A 13721-nucleotide genomic window follows, 5' to 3' on the forward strand; every position below is an offset into this window, starting at 1 on the left:
ATGTTAACATCGCCATGTTAAGTTTCTTTTATTTTTTCTCTTTCATTTTGCTTGCTTTTAGTTATCTGCTTTGAATATAAATTATGATATAATATTCTTGCTCTTGCCAAGTTAATTTTGTGATTGTAGAAAATTTTTTATATCCGTGAAAACTGTGAAAGACGTCTATTCACCCCCCTTCTAGACGCGCACCTAGAGCAACAGTTAAGATAAGAGAAAGAGCATTTGGGTACTTACCTCTTAGGCATGTGGGTTTACAAAATGTTGTGTCTACAGAGTGAGTTTCACATCTACATGTGGGGCCCACTATGTCTTGTCTCGCATCCAAACATGAGGCCCACCATGTCATGTCTCACATCTAAATATAGGGCCCATCATGTCTTGTCTCACATCCAAACACAGGGCCCGCCAAATCTTGTCTTACATTCAAATTAAATGCGGAGCCAACCAAGATGTCAGCCCTATCAAATCTTGTGTGATGCAAAATGCTTCCAAAGATACACAATTCAAGACAACCAACACTTTTGAAGGTAAATTAATGTTTTTCCATTAAGAGGGTCCATGTGTGGGAGTAAATCGATGTTCAATGTATCATCAATGTTATGCTCAAAGAAATCGAACTGAAGACTTAAGTCATCGAACATGCACAATGCACAAGATCTGTAACTTTGTATGAAACTGAAAGGAAATAAAAATGACGATAATGAACCTGTTTTTTATAGACCTTTCGTGAGACCAAAAATCTCATATACCTTCATTGACAATTGCTATTTTGGGAATATTAATGTTGTTATCTCAAAGGTTAATCACTCTTGTCTTAGAGTCCAGTAGTGAACTTTAAATTTGTGCTAATTCACTTTTGCTTTGGAAATTTGACAAATTAGTGTTTTTTTTCTAGTTCACATAATTAAAAACACCCACACAACGTGATATCACCCATCTTTTCTTTCTATTCCAAAAATTTATAAAATCTCAAATATAGAACATGCATAAGGATGATAGGATGGAATCATTGTGAAGATTATATTAAATAATAATTTCATGCATCACGTGAATTTTTTTTGGTTGCACGTGGTTATTATTTTTGTTCAGCTGTATGGGAAATGTTCCCTATAAATAGCCCTACAGGCTGATGAACTTTTGAATAAAAAACAATAAGCAATCCCATAAGGTCTTAGCATCGTATAGCTAGCTTGCGTTTTATTTACTTACTGCTTATCCCTAAAATGGAGATAAAGCAACAACCATCTCTCGCAGTGATGAACTACTCCCAGCAACCAGCTGGGAGCGCTGTAGTTCGTCCGCTGGCTGATTTTCCTCCCCCCTCCGTGTGGGCCTCTCGGTTCATCTCTTTCTCTCCCGATAACTCGGTAAACATCAACAGATTCAAGTCTATATTTTTCGCTTCGGTTTTTTGCCCCTTTTGTGACTAGTTTTTAGTACTCGTGGTTAATAACTTAATCATTGTTATAGCATAAAAATCACCACGAGTAATGTTTATGATTCGAAACTGAACTCTAAATTAATCTATGTATAAGGTTCGATCTATTTAGTTTGAAATCATCTTAGGTAAGTTAGTAGGAGTCACGTAGCTTATGTGTCCGGATTTTTCAAAATATAATATTTCTAGCTTAAAAGGTTAGCTAATTTTAATAATAATGATGAATGTTGTCTATATATATCTTGGACATGCATGAATATACATAGTCATATACATATACATATATATATATATATATATGTACATATATGTGTGTGTGTGTGTAGTTTGATGCATGTGAAGCAGCTACTTTAATTTAATTTTGCAGAAACGGGAATGGTATGTAAGGCAGATAGAAGGGTTGAAAAATGAAGTGAGGAGAATGGTGATGGGGAGTGAGGCCAACAGGGTAGACAAAGTGAAGTTGATCAACTCACTCCAGCGCCTAGGAGTGTCCTACCACTTTGAGAAAGAGATTGAGGACCAGCTTCAACTCATTTTTGCTGCCTGCACTACTACTACTGCTGCTGACCATTTTAATTTTAATGGCGATGACTTGTACAACACTTCACTACTCTTTCGTGTGCTTAGGCAGAATGGTTTTAACTTGTCTTCAAGTAAGTAGTCTCCTCATTAATCTCTCTCTCTCTCTCTCTCTCTCTCTCTCTCTCTCTCTCTCTCTCTCTCTCTCTCTCTCTCTCCTCTCTCTCTCTCTCTCTCTCTCTCTCTCTCTCTCTCTCTCTCTCTCTCTCTATGTGTGTGTGTGTGTGTGTTGTGTTTTATGTATTCATCCTATATTATCTACAAATAAGAAATCAAAACAAGAACACACATGCAGTCACTAATGGTACTTCTAAAATTTTCAGATGTGTTCAAGAAATTCAAGGGCAGTGATGGGAAGTTCAAGGAAGAAGTAAGGAAGGACGTGAGAGGAATGTTGAGCTTGTATGAAGCTGCGCATTTGCGGATACAAGGAGAAGACATTCTGGAGGAAGCTGTGGGTTTCGCAAGTGGTCACTTGGAGGAGTGCGTGAAGAGTGGAGTACTAGCAGGACAACCTCAGCTGGAAAAACAAGTGAAGCATGCACTAGAACGGCCGCTACACAAGACTATCCAAAGGCTGGAGGCCTCCCACTTCATCTCTCTCTACCGACAAGATGAGTCTAGGAATGAAACATTGTTGAAATTTGCGGTGCTGGATTTCAACTTGTTGCAGCTACAGCACCAAGAAGAACTATGTCACATCTCCAAGTAAGTTCCCAAAGAGAGAGAGTCCCAATAATTAGAGTTAGAAACTTTTATGTTCTTACTCTGGTGCAAATTATAAAGGAATTGCCCTTTGATGATGTCTTGCACCAACCGCTTTTATATGACACACATAATCAGTAGATTCCACTCATGATAAGCATGATGTTAAAAGAAGTGGGAGTCGCTCGCTCAATGCTCAAAAGAGGGTACTCACATAAGATTTGCAACTTGTCAATCATAGTTAGGTATCATATTAGTGTTTGGACCCGTTAAAGTAGTATGGATTAGCAACTTTGTCCCTTATTTTTTTTCTCACTAAAAATAAATAAATAAGAAAGGACGAAATTTTTTTTTTTTAAATAAAAGAGGGCGGAACCTCCTTTTATTTATTGATATGCCCTCACTTTTGGCAGAGGAATACCGTGGTTACAAGACAAGCAAAAGGGAGATTATAGATAATGAAATTGAAATCCTCCCAAAAACAACACTAACAACCAACTAAGCGAGGACAACAAAACCAAACAAAGCTAACAAGAAACAAATCTAAACATGCCTAGATAAAATTACAAAAAAAAACAAATCAAAATCCACTAAACAAAAACTTGAGAGTTGTACTAACGACAAATAGAAGTGAGACCCAACCTATCCATCCGAAGTATACCTTTCAGAGAACATGATAAAAAATATTTTTTTTCGTAGATGATGTCGCGACGTCCCGGACCCAGCCCAGAGAACCAATCTCTAGTTAAAAAATGAGTTCGGCTTGCAAACTGGGAAAAATGAATGTGTATTTTGAAAATGTAAATTTTCGTGGAAATGAAGTGTGGTGGAGTCGCCACTAACCTTTTGAAGTGTGGTTAGAACACTTGATTGCTACCCCGTTAGGGATAGAATCGGTCTGCGTCACCAAAGTCGGGCTCGGGAGTATGGTTACGCAAGGGGAAGGTATTAGCATCCCCTACACGCCCGTTCTTACGAACGGTACTAGATTAATAAAGAGTTATCCCGAAATAAATGTAATAAGTCTTTAAAGATTACTCCCTTTCAAAAGTCAAAAAAATGAAAATACTATATAACTATTCCCTCATAACCGGGGCAATCCAATACCCCAAAGAGCCAATGCTCTTGATCACAATCATCGGGAAGGAAAATCAAAAATAGGATACAAAATACGCACTTGGGGATTTTGAAATCTATAGGTTTTTTTTAAAAGTATCAAAAATACTATTTTGGGAGGTTTTTGAAATTTGTTCAGGATTGGAATGATTTTTTTCTTGTGCCTAAAAAGATATTTTTGTGATTTTTCCTAAGTGTGAAAATGATTTTTGTGATTTTTCCTGAACTTTCAAAATAACACAAATGAAATCAGTTGAAATCAAAATGTGAAAATATTTTTGGAATTTTTGAAAATATCATGATTTTTGTGAATTTTATGGATACAACAATAATATGCAAGCGAAATGGAGAAAACCGGGGTGAACCAGTTCGGGAATGGTGAGCCGGTCAAACGTTGACCAGTTTAGAGGAAAACCAGTTTAAGGTCTTGGTCGAGACTTTTGATTTTTCGGGGTTTTCCAATGTTCTTCCGAATACAACAGAATTTTAGACAACAATCATGAAAGTCATAGTTTTAAAGACATGACTTTAGAATGTATTTTTGAAAATTTTGAATGTAAAGAAACAGATCTAACCTTTACCAAACATGTTGGAAACTTTCTTGGATTTTCTTCAAAAATTTTCAAATGTAAATAAGTTTCAAAGCCCTAAAAATTTTTGAATTTTCTTTGACAATTTTTTTTTGAATTTTTGTGTCTTTTATGAAATTTCTTTTTTTATTTTTTATGAATTAAAAAGAAGTCATTTAAAATAAAATAAGAAATGAAATAGAATCAAATAAACCAGCAGAGGTCGGTTCGGGAAAGGGGGGCGGAGATGTAACATAGGAAGAGAAAGTTCATTGGTTTTACCTATCGTCTTTTTCTCCTCCGGTCTTCTTCTCCTGTCTGTGAATCCACAGGGGTTAGTCTACAGCGCCTTCCCGAGGGTTGTTCTTGAGCTCCGACTCGAGGCACTAGGGAGTACCTTCTTCAAATGGAGTGACCCGGCACCGGTAGGAAAAGGGATCAATCGATCACTTGATCTTCTTTCGTTTTCTTCTACTCCGGTCTTCTTTTCCTATTGATGAGTCTACTAGGGCCGCTCTACAACGTCTTCCTGAGAGTTGTTCTTGAGGTCTGATTTGAGGCACTACGGGGTGCCTTCTTCAAATGGGGTGACTCAGCACCGATAGGAAACGGGATCAGTCGACCTCTTGATCTTTACTAAAAAAAAACTAGCTTCACAAACTCATGATAGAAAACTTCAATATTTGAAATCTTCTCCTTACCACCACTAAGAGCTCTCCCCCCCCCCCCTTTGTGCTTGGAATGAGAGGGCTATTTATAGGCTTAGCTTGGGGCAAGCATAGGAAAGAAGACATAAGGGAGTGATGATGGGGGGAACCAAGTATGGGGGGAAGAATGATGAAGGGAAATTAGCATAGGAAGAATGATGAAGGGAAATTAGCATAGGAAGAATGGTACAAGGAGATAACATAACATGTGGTGAGTGATGATGGGGGGAACAAAGTATGGGATGAAAAATGATGAGGGGAATATAGTATGAGAAGAATGATAAAGGGAGGAAACATGACATGTGGTGAGTGATGATGGGGGGAACAAAGTATGGGATGAAGAATGATGAGGGGAATATAGTATGGGAAGAATGATAAAAGGAGATAACATGACATGTGGTGAGTGATGATGGGGGGAACAAAGTATGTGATGAAGAATGATGAGGGGAATATAGTATGGGAAGAATGATAAAGGGAGGAAACATGACATGTGGTGAGTGATAATGGAGGGACAAAGTATGGGATGAAGAATGATGAAGGGAATATAGTATGGGAAGAATGATAAAGATAGGAAACATGACATGTGTTGAGTGATGATATGGGGACAAAGTATGTGATGAAGAATGATAAAGGGAATATAGTATGGGAAGAATGATAAAGGGAGGAAACATGACATGTGGTGAGTGATGATATGGGGACAAAGTATGCTTGCTTTTGACAAATTAAAATTAATAATAATAATAATAATAATAATAATAATAATAATAATAATAATAATAATAATAATAATAATAATAATAATATGAGGGTTCTAGAAGTTGTGCGGAGCCCATGGGAGATGTGTGGGGCCCACGCGCCATGTGGAGTCCACAAGCCATTTGAGGGTTATAGGAACTCGAGCTAGCAAGGCACCGGATATGTGGATCCGAACTAGTGTACCAAAGGGGGTAACGTGCATCGGATGTAGGAATCCGAGCTAGCGTACCAAGAGAGGTGGGACCCACCAAACATGTGGGGCCCAATGAAGATATGTGGGGCCCACAAGCCACGTGGGTCCACGAGATATATGGGGCCCACAAGCAATGTGGGGTCCACTAGCCATTTAAGGGTTATAGGAACCCGAGCCAGCAGGCACAAGCATGCCAAAGGAGGTAACGTGCATCGGATGTAGGAATCCGAGCTAGCGTACCAGAGCGGGTAATGTGCACCGGATGTAGGAACCCGAGCTAGCGTACCAAAGGGGGTAACGTGCATCAGATGTAAGAATCCGAGCTAGTGTACCAGGGAGTAACGTGCATCGGATGTAGGAATCCGAGCTAGCGTACCAGATGGGGTAACGTGCATCGGATGTAGGAATCCGAGCTAGCGTACCAAGGGGTAACGTGCATCGGATGTAGGAATCCGAGCTAGCATACCAAGGGGTAACGTGCATCGGATGTAGGAATCTGAGCTAGCGTACCAGGAGAAGTGGGTCCCACTAACCGTGTGGGGCCAAATGGAGATATGTGGGGCTCACAAGCAATGTGGGGTCCACGAGCCATTTAAGGGTTATAGGAACCCAAGCCAGCAGGCACAAGCATGCCAAAGGAGGTAACGTGCATCGGATGTAGGAATCCGAGCTAGTGTACCAGAGCGGGTAACGTGCACCGGATGTAGGAACCCGAGCTAGCGTACTAAAGGGGGTAACGTGCATCGGATGTAGGAATCTGAGCTAGCGTACCAGGGAGTAACGTGCATCGGATGTAGGAATCCGAACTAGCGTACCAGATGGAATAACGTGCATCGGATGTAGGAATCCGAGCTAGCGTACCAGGGGGTAACGTGCATCGGATGTAGAAATCCGAGCTAGCGTACTAGGGGGTAACGTGCATCGGATGTAGGAATCTGAGCTAGTGTACCAAGAGATGTGGGGCTCACAACACATGTGGGGCCCAATGAAGATATGTGGGGTCCACAAGCAGTGTAGGACCTACAAGGATGTGTGTAGTCCACAAGCAGTGTGAGACCTACAAGGATGTGTGGGGTCCTCAAGCAGTGTGGGACCTACAAGGATGTGTGGGGTCCACAAGCAGTGTGGGGTCCACAAGCAGTGTGGGACCTACAAGGATGTGTGGGTTCCACAACCAGTGTAGGACCTACAAGGATGTGTGGGGTCCACAACCAGTGTGGGACCTACAAGAATGTGTGGGGTCCACAACCGTGTGGGAAGGTTTTGACATGAGGTCTCCTCGGAAAGGCCTGGTTAAAATTGGGGTGTCTACAGCTGACATTGTTTCTCATTTCTTATTTCATTACTTATTAGTTTTGGAATTTCAATACTGAATCCCCTACGCTAACATCTTACACAAGTGAAGATTATGCATTGGTATATATTGAGGGACTCATGCCACTTCAATAGATCCAAACACTAACATGTACAAATTTCTATGACGGATGGGTGAATTTGAAAATGTCATGTGAAAAAACTGCTCCTCCTGAAAAGAATATTATAAAGAAAACTACATTACTTCAAGATAAACAAAGCCTAATACGGGGTGTGGGTAGCTGCAGGTGGTGGGAAGATTTGAAATTTTCAAAGAAGCTACCCTATGCAAGGAACAGAGTGGTGGAATGCTACTTTTGGGCAGTTGGTGCATATTACGAGCCTCATTTCTCCCTTGCCCGACTCATCTTGACCAAAGCTATTGCCTTCGCCTCCATTTTGGATGATACCTATGATGCTTATGGCACCATTGATGAACTCCAACTTTACACACATGCCATTCAGAGGTACCCACCATATTTCTTTTCTTTTCTCTTCATTAAGTGGGTATCTATTTATTTATATGGTTGAATTGAGTAATGATTAATTTTCATTAGGTGGGATGTTGGCGCCATTGATGGGCTGCCAGATTACATGAAGGTCAGTTACAGGGATTTTCTTAATCTGTACAAAGAATTTGAGGAAGAGATGGCCAAAGAAGAAAGATCCTACAATGTCCACCACACCATTGAAGCAGTATGGTTTACATTCTTTTGATTTGTCTTAATTTTTAATTATGTTTGATTAAATTATTATTTTTGATAGTAATATTGGAGAAAAAAAATATACGGAAAAGGTTGATTTATTTGTTATTTTCTTTCCTTTCATCACAAAACCTCTAAGTCAAACCAAACCTTGAAGTCCTCCTTCGAACTCAGATTCGACAAAAGAAAAAAAAATTGAAAAGAATTTACCTTTTATTTTTTTGTTATCGAGAAAAATAAAAAATAGAATATAATATACAGTAAGCAAATATATAAAATTAATTTTTTAAAAAATAAAAGTCTTTGTGCAAATGGTAAATGGAGATAATATGAACAAGCAGTTTAAGGAGGTGGCCAGAGGATACTATTTAGAGGCCAAGTGGATGAACGAGAAGTATGTGCCAACATTTGAGGAGTACATGGGCAATGCCCTAACCACAACAGCTTATCACATGCTCATAACAGCGTCATTTATCGGCATGGGGGAGCTTGCCACAAAAGCTATTTTTCATTGGATCAACACCAAGCCTAAAATCGTCACAGCTTCAAAGATCATTTGCCGCCTCATGGATGACATTGTCAGCCACCACGTGAGTCAGCTTTCCCATCTTATTTTTCAAAATTACAATTTCAGCTTTGATCATACAAACAACATTAAGTTTTACCTTACATGCATTTATCTTCAACGCGTTTACAAAACATATCCTCTTAACTTTTGATGAATACACACTATTATGTAGTTTGAGCAAGAGAGAGGCCATGTTGCCTCTGCCATTGAGTGCTACATGAAGCAATATGGGGTCTCTGAAGAAGAGGTAAAAGTTGAGTTTCAAAAGAGGATTTCAAATGCATGGAAGGATGCCAATGAGGAATGTCTCAGGGCAACAGCTGTTCCAAGGCCTTTCATTGCTCGAATCCTAAATCTTTCCCGATCCATTGATGTTATTTACAGGTACGATGATGGATACACAAATGCTAAAAGAGTTCTCAAAGATTATATCGAGTCGTTGTTCATCCATCCCGTACCTATATAAGCAAGTTTGTGTTTTAGATCGAGTCTTTCTTCATCAATCCCATACCCATGTAAGCCAGCTTGTATTTTCAATCTCTCTGTCTTTAAATACCTACAAATGTATGATCAGAGGACAAGAATAATGCCCAAGTGAGGGCTTATTTGCTTTTTCTATTTTCTTCTTTCTTCCATGCATGCTAATGGTCTAGTTGTGTTCCTTAGCGATCAACGCCAAACCACTTAAAAAATCTATGATATGTCCTTTACATTTGCAATGAAATTTGTTAAAGATCTATCTAGTTTGAATTGTACAACAACTGAGAATCGATCTCTCACATGTCTCTTTACTTATTCTTATCCAGTATTTAGGAATTCCCATTTCAAACTTTGAATTTGAACTCATATGGATTTAAATAAAATGCAACACAAAATTTTATTGAATATCATCAATTCACATAAATCTAAATTTAAAGTTATAAATATATGCTCCCAAACAATATCTTGAAATTTGAACCTAATATATACTTTTAATTTTAATGTTTAAAATTTTACATGTCAAGATACGATTAAGGATGTCAAGATACGATTGAGCCTTTCATTTTTTATATTTAATGATTTATTTTAATAAATTTTTTTGGGTGTTTTATCATGAAGTAATTTCAGTGATTCAATGCATGTTTAATTAAATGAATCGATTTTAGTTAAGTGAGCAAGAGAGATTGCGCACTTGTGAATGAATAACAAAGATGCAAAGTGATAAGTACTTAGATTTTGGTATTCAAAGATATATTTCACTAAAATGATTAAGAACCATACTAAATAAGTCTATGAACTTGTATTTATAACCAAAACACCCAACTAGCCGTTATTGCATCGTTGGGAACAATTCCCAAACAAAATTAACCGTTTCTAGCAGTTATTGCATTGTTCACGAGACTACTGGTCGACTAGTCACCCTCAGTGGTCAACCAATCATCCGATTGGTCGACCAGTCCCCTACACTGGTCAACTAGTCACTAGTAGAAAGATACGTTTTAGCTACTGGCTATTACTAGTCGACTAGTCCCCTGCTCTGGTCGACTAGACCCATGAATCAGAAAAAGTCATCAACATAAAATTTGTGGGATTTTTTTCTTAACTTTCCAAGGACACCAAGATCGTGTTTTTTGGACTCTTCTAGTAAAAGTTATGCCCTAAATAACGAAGGGTGTTCAGAAAATTTGATAGATGCATAACTTAGGTTTTAAACCCAACCAAAAAGCTTTTTAAACACTTGAAACATTCTTAGACAAAAGTATATGAAATATATTAAGTCTAATAGAGTTTAATACTTGTCCAAATGAGTTTTCCCTTTAGTATAAGATATCTTGTTAATAAAAACACATTTGAAAATTTGTTTCGATATCTTATATGCTTAGTATGTCCTTTATGAAAATATAATTGATTTTCTCGAGTGCTTAGGATATAAAGCTCGTTTTGACACAATTGGGACTAAGTACGAATGTGTTTATAAAACTAAAATTTTGAAAACTTGTCCATTTGAAAACATATTTTGAGTTAAGGATTCATTTGACAAACACTTAAGTTTAACTTTGAAAACCATGAAAGTTGAGTTTGTGACTTTAGGTTAAATCCATATAAACTCAAGTGTCCTAATATGCATGCATTTGCTCAACTCTTGCTCATAAATTGTGTAAGAAACAGAACTGTAAGAGTTACAACATGTACTACCTCAAACACACACTCATTACAAAGATTCTACACCTAAGCTTCCTTTGGTTGTGCTTGGGTCCATCCGAATACGTGACCTTTTGATCTTTCCTACTTCGATCGTTAACTCGGTCCAATATTTGCCTTTTGACCAATACTTTAAGTATTTGTCCCTTGAACTTGTACTAATCTTTAAAGATGAAATGAATTAGGAACAACAAATAGGTTAATATTATCAAAACATATAAAAATCATGATAGTGTAACCAACAAGACTAACATTCTCTCCTTTTTTAAGGATGTCTAATCTATTAAGAATCTGCTTAATCTTTGCATTTATATTAATACTAATTAACCATGGCTTGATATGTAATGATAAGTTTACCTAAAATCACTAATGAGTTGTTATAATCAAAACAAGACAATTAAGCTCACGTAACCTCTATAACTAACATTCTCCCCTGTTTTGATGATGACAAACCATTAGTATTCTATATAGGGTATATTTTGAAGCTTCCCCTTAAATTATGCATATTGTTAAATAAATTAAAGCTTGCTCCCCCTTACTATATGCATATAAAACATAGTAAAGACATTCATAACAATTGGAGCTATATTTATGCAAATCATAGAAAGTTCATTTAAGATAAAAACAAATGAGCAAAATGAACTTTCATACTACCATATACATTCTACCCCACCAACATTTTTCACTTCTCCCCCACACATAACATCAAACATTTTCTTCCTAACATATAGGACACCAAATATCTTCTCCCCTTTGATCATCATCAAAAAGAGAGGTACAATTCATTTTACCTAAAAATGATGTCTCCCCCTTAATATAAGATTCCATGGTGGTGAGGTGAGTGTGTGCAAAACACATATGCTAATTGATGGTGCTAAATCATAATATTTGAAAAGCCTAGATTGACTTCCTTACTTACACATGAATGATGATTTCTAAGGATTATTATACACTTGTTCGATCGAGCATTCAATGCAAACTTTCACTTTTAGTTATGATCAGCTTTCACTAAAGCTCAACTTCATGAATGGGATATTGTTATGCTATGCTTAGACACCCTACAATGTATCCAAACAAGAGCATATATTATCAAAACAAATTATAGCATGTTTTTGAATCAAAAATTTAGAACTTAAGTGATTACGCGTCAAAGTTGCGTAATTAGGCGTTTAAATTTATACATTAAAGATTATAATTTTAATTAAATGTCTGATTATGTGCAATATTTTAACATTGGGCCTAATTGATAATTTTAAGATAATTATCTTATTTTTGTCAAACAATTTTCGGACATTGGTGCTTTATTTTTGTAAGATAATTTTTAGACATTAAAACTGAAATTAAAAATGCACGTGCGCTGTAGAAGGCCGTGTGACAAGACCACGTGGCCAAGAGAAGACCATGAATGGGCTTGTCGCTAGAGTGAGGTGCTGGGCTTCAAACTGTGGCAGAAGGGTCGAATTGAGGGCTCGGAATGGGCTTGTAATTGAATAATATAGGGGTTGGTTTGAATTGAAAAGGAGAGTGGTGCATGTGATGTGAGCACGTGCACAAGGATGAATCCATCCGCAAAGGGAGAAGCCCATGCGTGAAGGCTGGGCGCTGGAACCGAATTGCAAAGGCAGCTGGAGGGCTTCAAAAATTGGGCTGGGCCGGCATGTGGTGATGTGACCGTGTAGCCCATGCAGCCGTCCTCAGAGATTAAGTCAAAAAAGAGCATATAGCTCTCATCTCTTTGTATTTCTTAATTCTGTTTTAAATTAAGTTATTTCTTTGAGAATATTATTAGCTTCAATTTCCTTTTTTTTTTTCTTGCTTTAGAATAATTGTTAAACTTTAATTTTGTTTGGGTTATTCAGTTTATTTTGTTTTTATTTCTTTTATTCAAAAATCTTTGCAGAGATTTAAATATTATCTTTGGGTAATTTTATTATTAAAGTCAGTATTTTTCTTCAATAATCTTGTTAGATTTTAGTTTTTCTTGATCTCGAGATAAAATGTGGCACTTTTATTTAGTTGGATTTTCATATTGCCTAGCATAAGTTAGTTTTTATTTAATTGAATGTTTGTAAGTTTATTTCTTTTGTTATTCTAGTATTAAATCTGGCATTTAATTAGTTATTTTCATGCATGTTAAATCTTTAGTTGGGGTTTAAGTTGTTCTCTTACAAATATCTCAAAAATCTCAGGAACTGAATCTGAACTGTGTTCAGTGAATTTTTCTTTTCTTATTTTCTTTTGTATTTACATAAAGTTTGAAATTAAATCGCATTCCATGAGAAGACGATCTACCCCTTGGGTTAATTATTACACGACTGAACTCCAATAGCTTTCGAACTGTTCATTTTTAGAGTGAGTTACTTAGTAATTCTTATGAAGAAAAACAAGGTCTTTCCATTTAATAAGCTTGGAGCACACATGCTATTTTATCCCATCAAGCAATAGCGAATATTTCAAAAAGAAATAAACCAATCAAATAAGGAAATATACAATTAAAGCTTCTAATTGGTTTTATAAATTGAATTCATCAATATTGGCATGATTCTTCAAAAAAAATTTGGGCAAAATAATTTAGACAAATTAAATTACAAAAACTAGAATTTTCTCATTTTGAACTCTATCCACAAAATAAGTGTTTCAATTTATGACAATTTTTCTTGGTCAACACTTATTCCATATCGCCTAGGTTAAATCTACCTAAATCTTATTTTCTAATCCTAGGTTCTAAGAAAGCATAATTCAATGAATTCATGTGATTCCTTTTAATACTCATTCTTCCTTGGGTGTCAAGGGATTTTTCTTTACTATCCATTCAAGCTTCCTTTATTTACCTCTTTTTCCTCTAT

At 36.9% G+C, this 13721-nt stretch overlaps 1 protein-coding gene across 2 annotated transcripts; it reads left to right on the forward strand.

Annotated features, from left to right (window-relative positions):
• Positions 1-1141: 1141 nt before the first annotated feature.
• LOC131153999 ((-)-germacrene D synthase-like) lies at positions 1142-9450 on the forward strand. 2 transcript variants are annotated; one of them, XM_058106451.1, is made up of 7 exons: positions 1142-1370; positions 1809-2097; positions 2347-2731; positions 7671-7889; positions 7980-8118; positions 8468-8716; positions 8867-9450. In XM_058106451.1, exons 1-7 carry the CDS (start codon positions 1227-1229, stop codon positions 9158-9160), a joined length of 1719 nt encoding a protein of 572 aa, XP_057962434.1. In that variant the 5' UTR covers positions 1142-1226; the 3' UTR covers positions 9161-9450. The 2 variants fall into 2 exon arrangements, with proteins under 2 accessions (XP_057962434.1, XP_057962435.1); XM_058106452.1 differs by lacking the exon at positions 7671-7889.
• The last annotated feature ends 4271 nt before the right edge of the window (positions 9451-13721 follow it).

This window comes from Malania oleifera, chromosome 4, assembly GCF_029873635.1.
Source record: "Malania oleifera isolate guangnan ecotype guangnan chromosome 4, ASM2987363v1, whole genome shotgun sequence".
Classification (NCBI taxonomy): Eukaryota; Viridiplantae; Streptophyta; class Magnoliopsida; order Santalales; family Ximeniaceae; genus Malania; species Malania oleifera.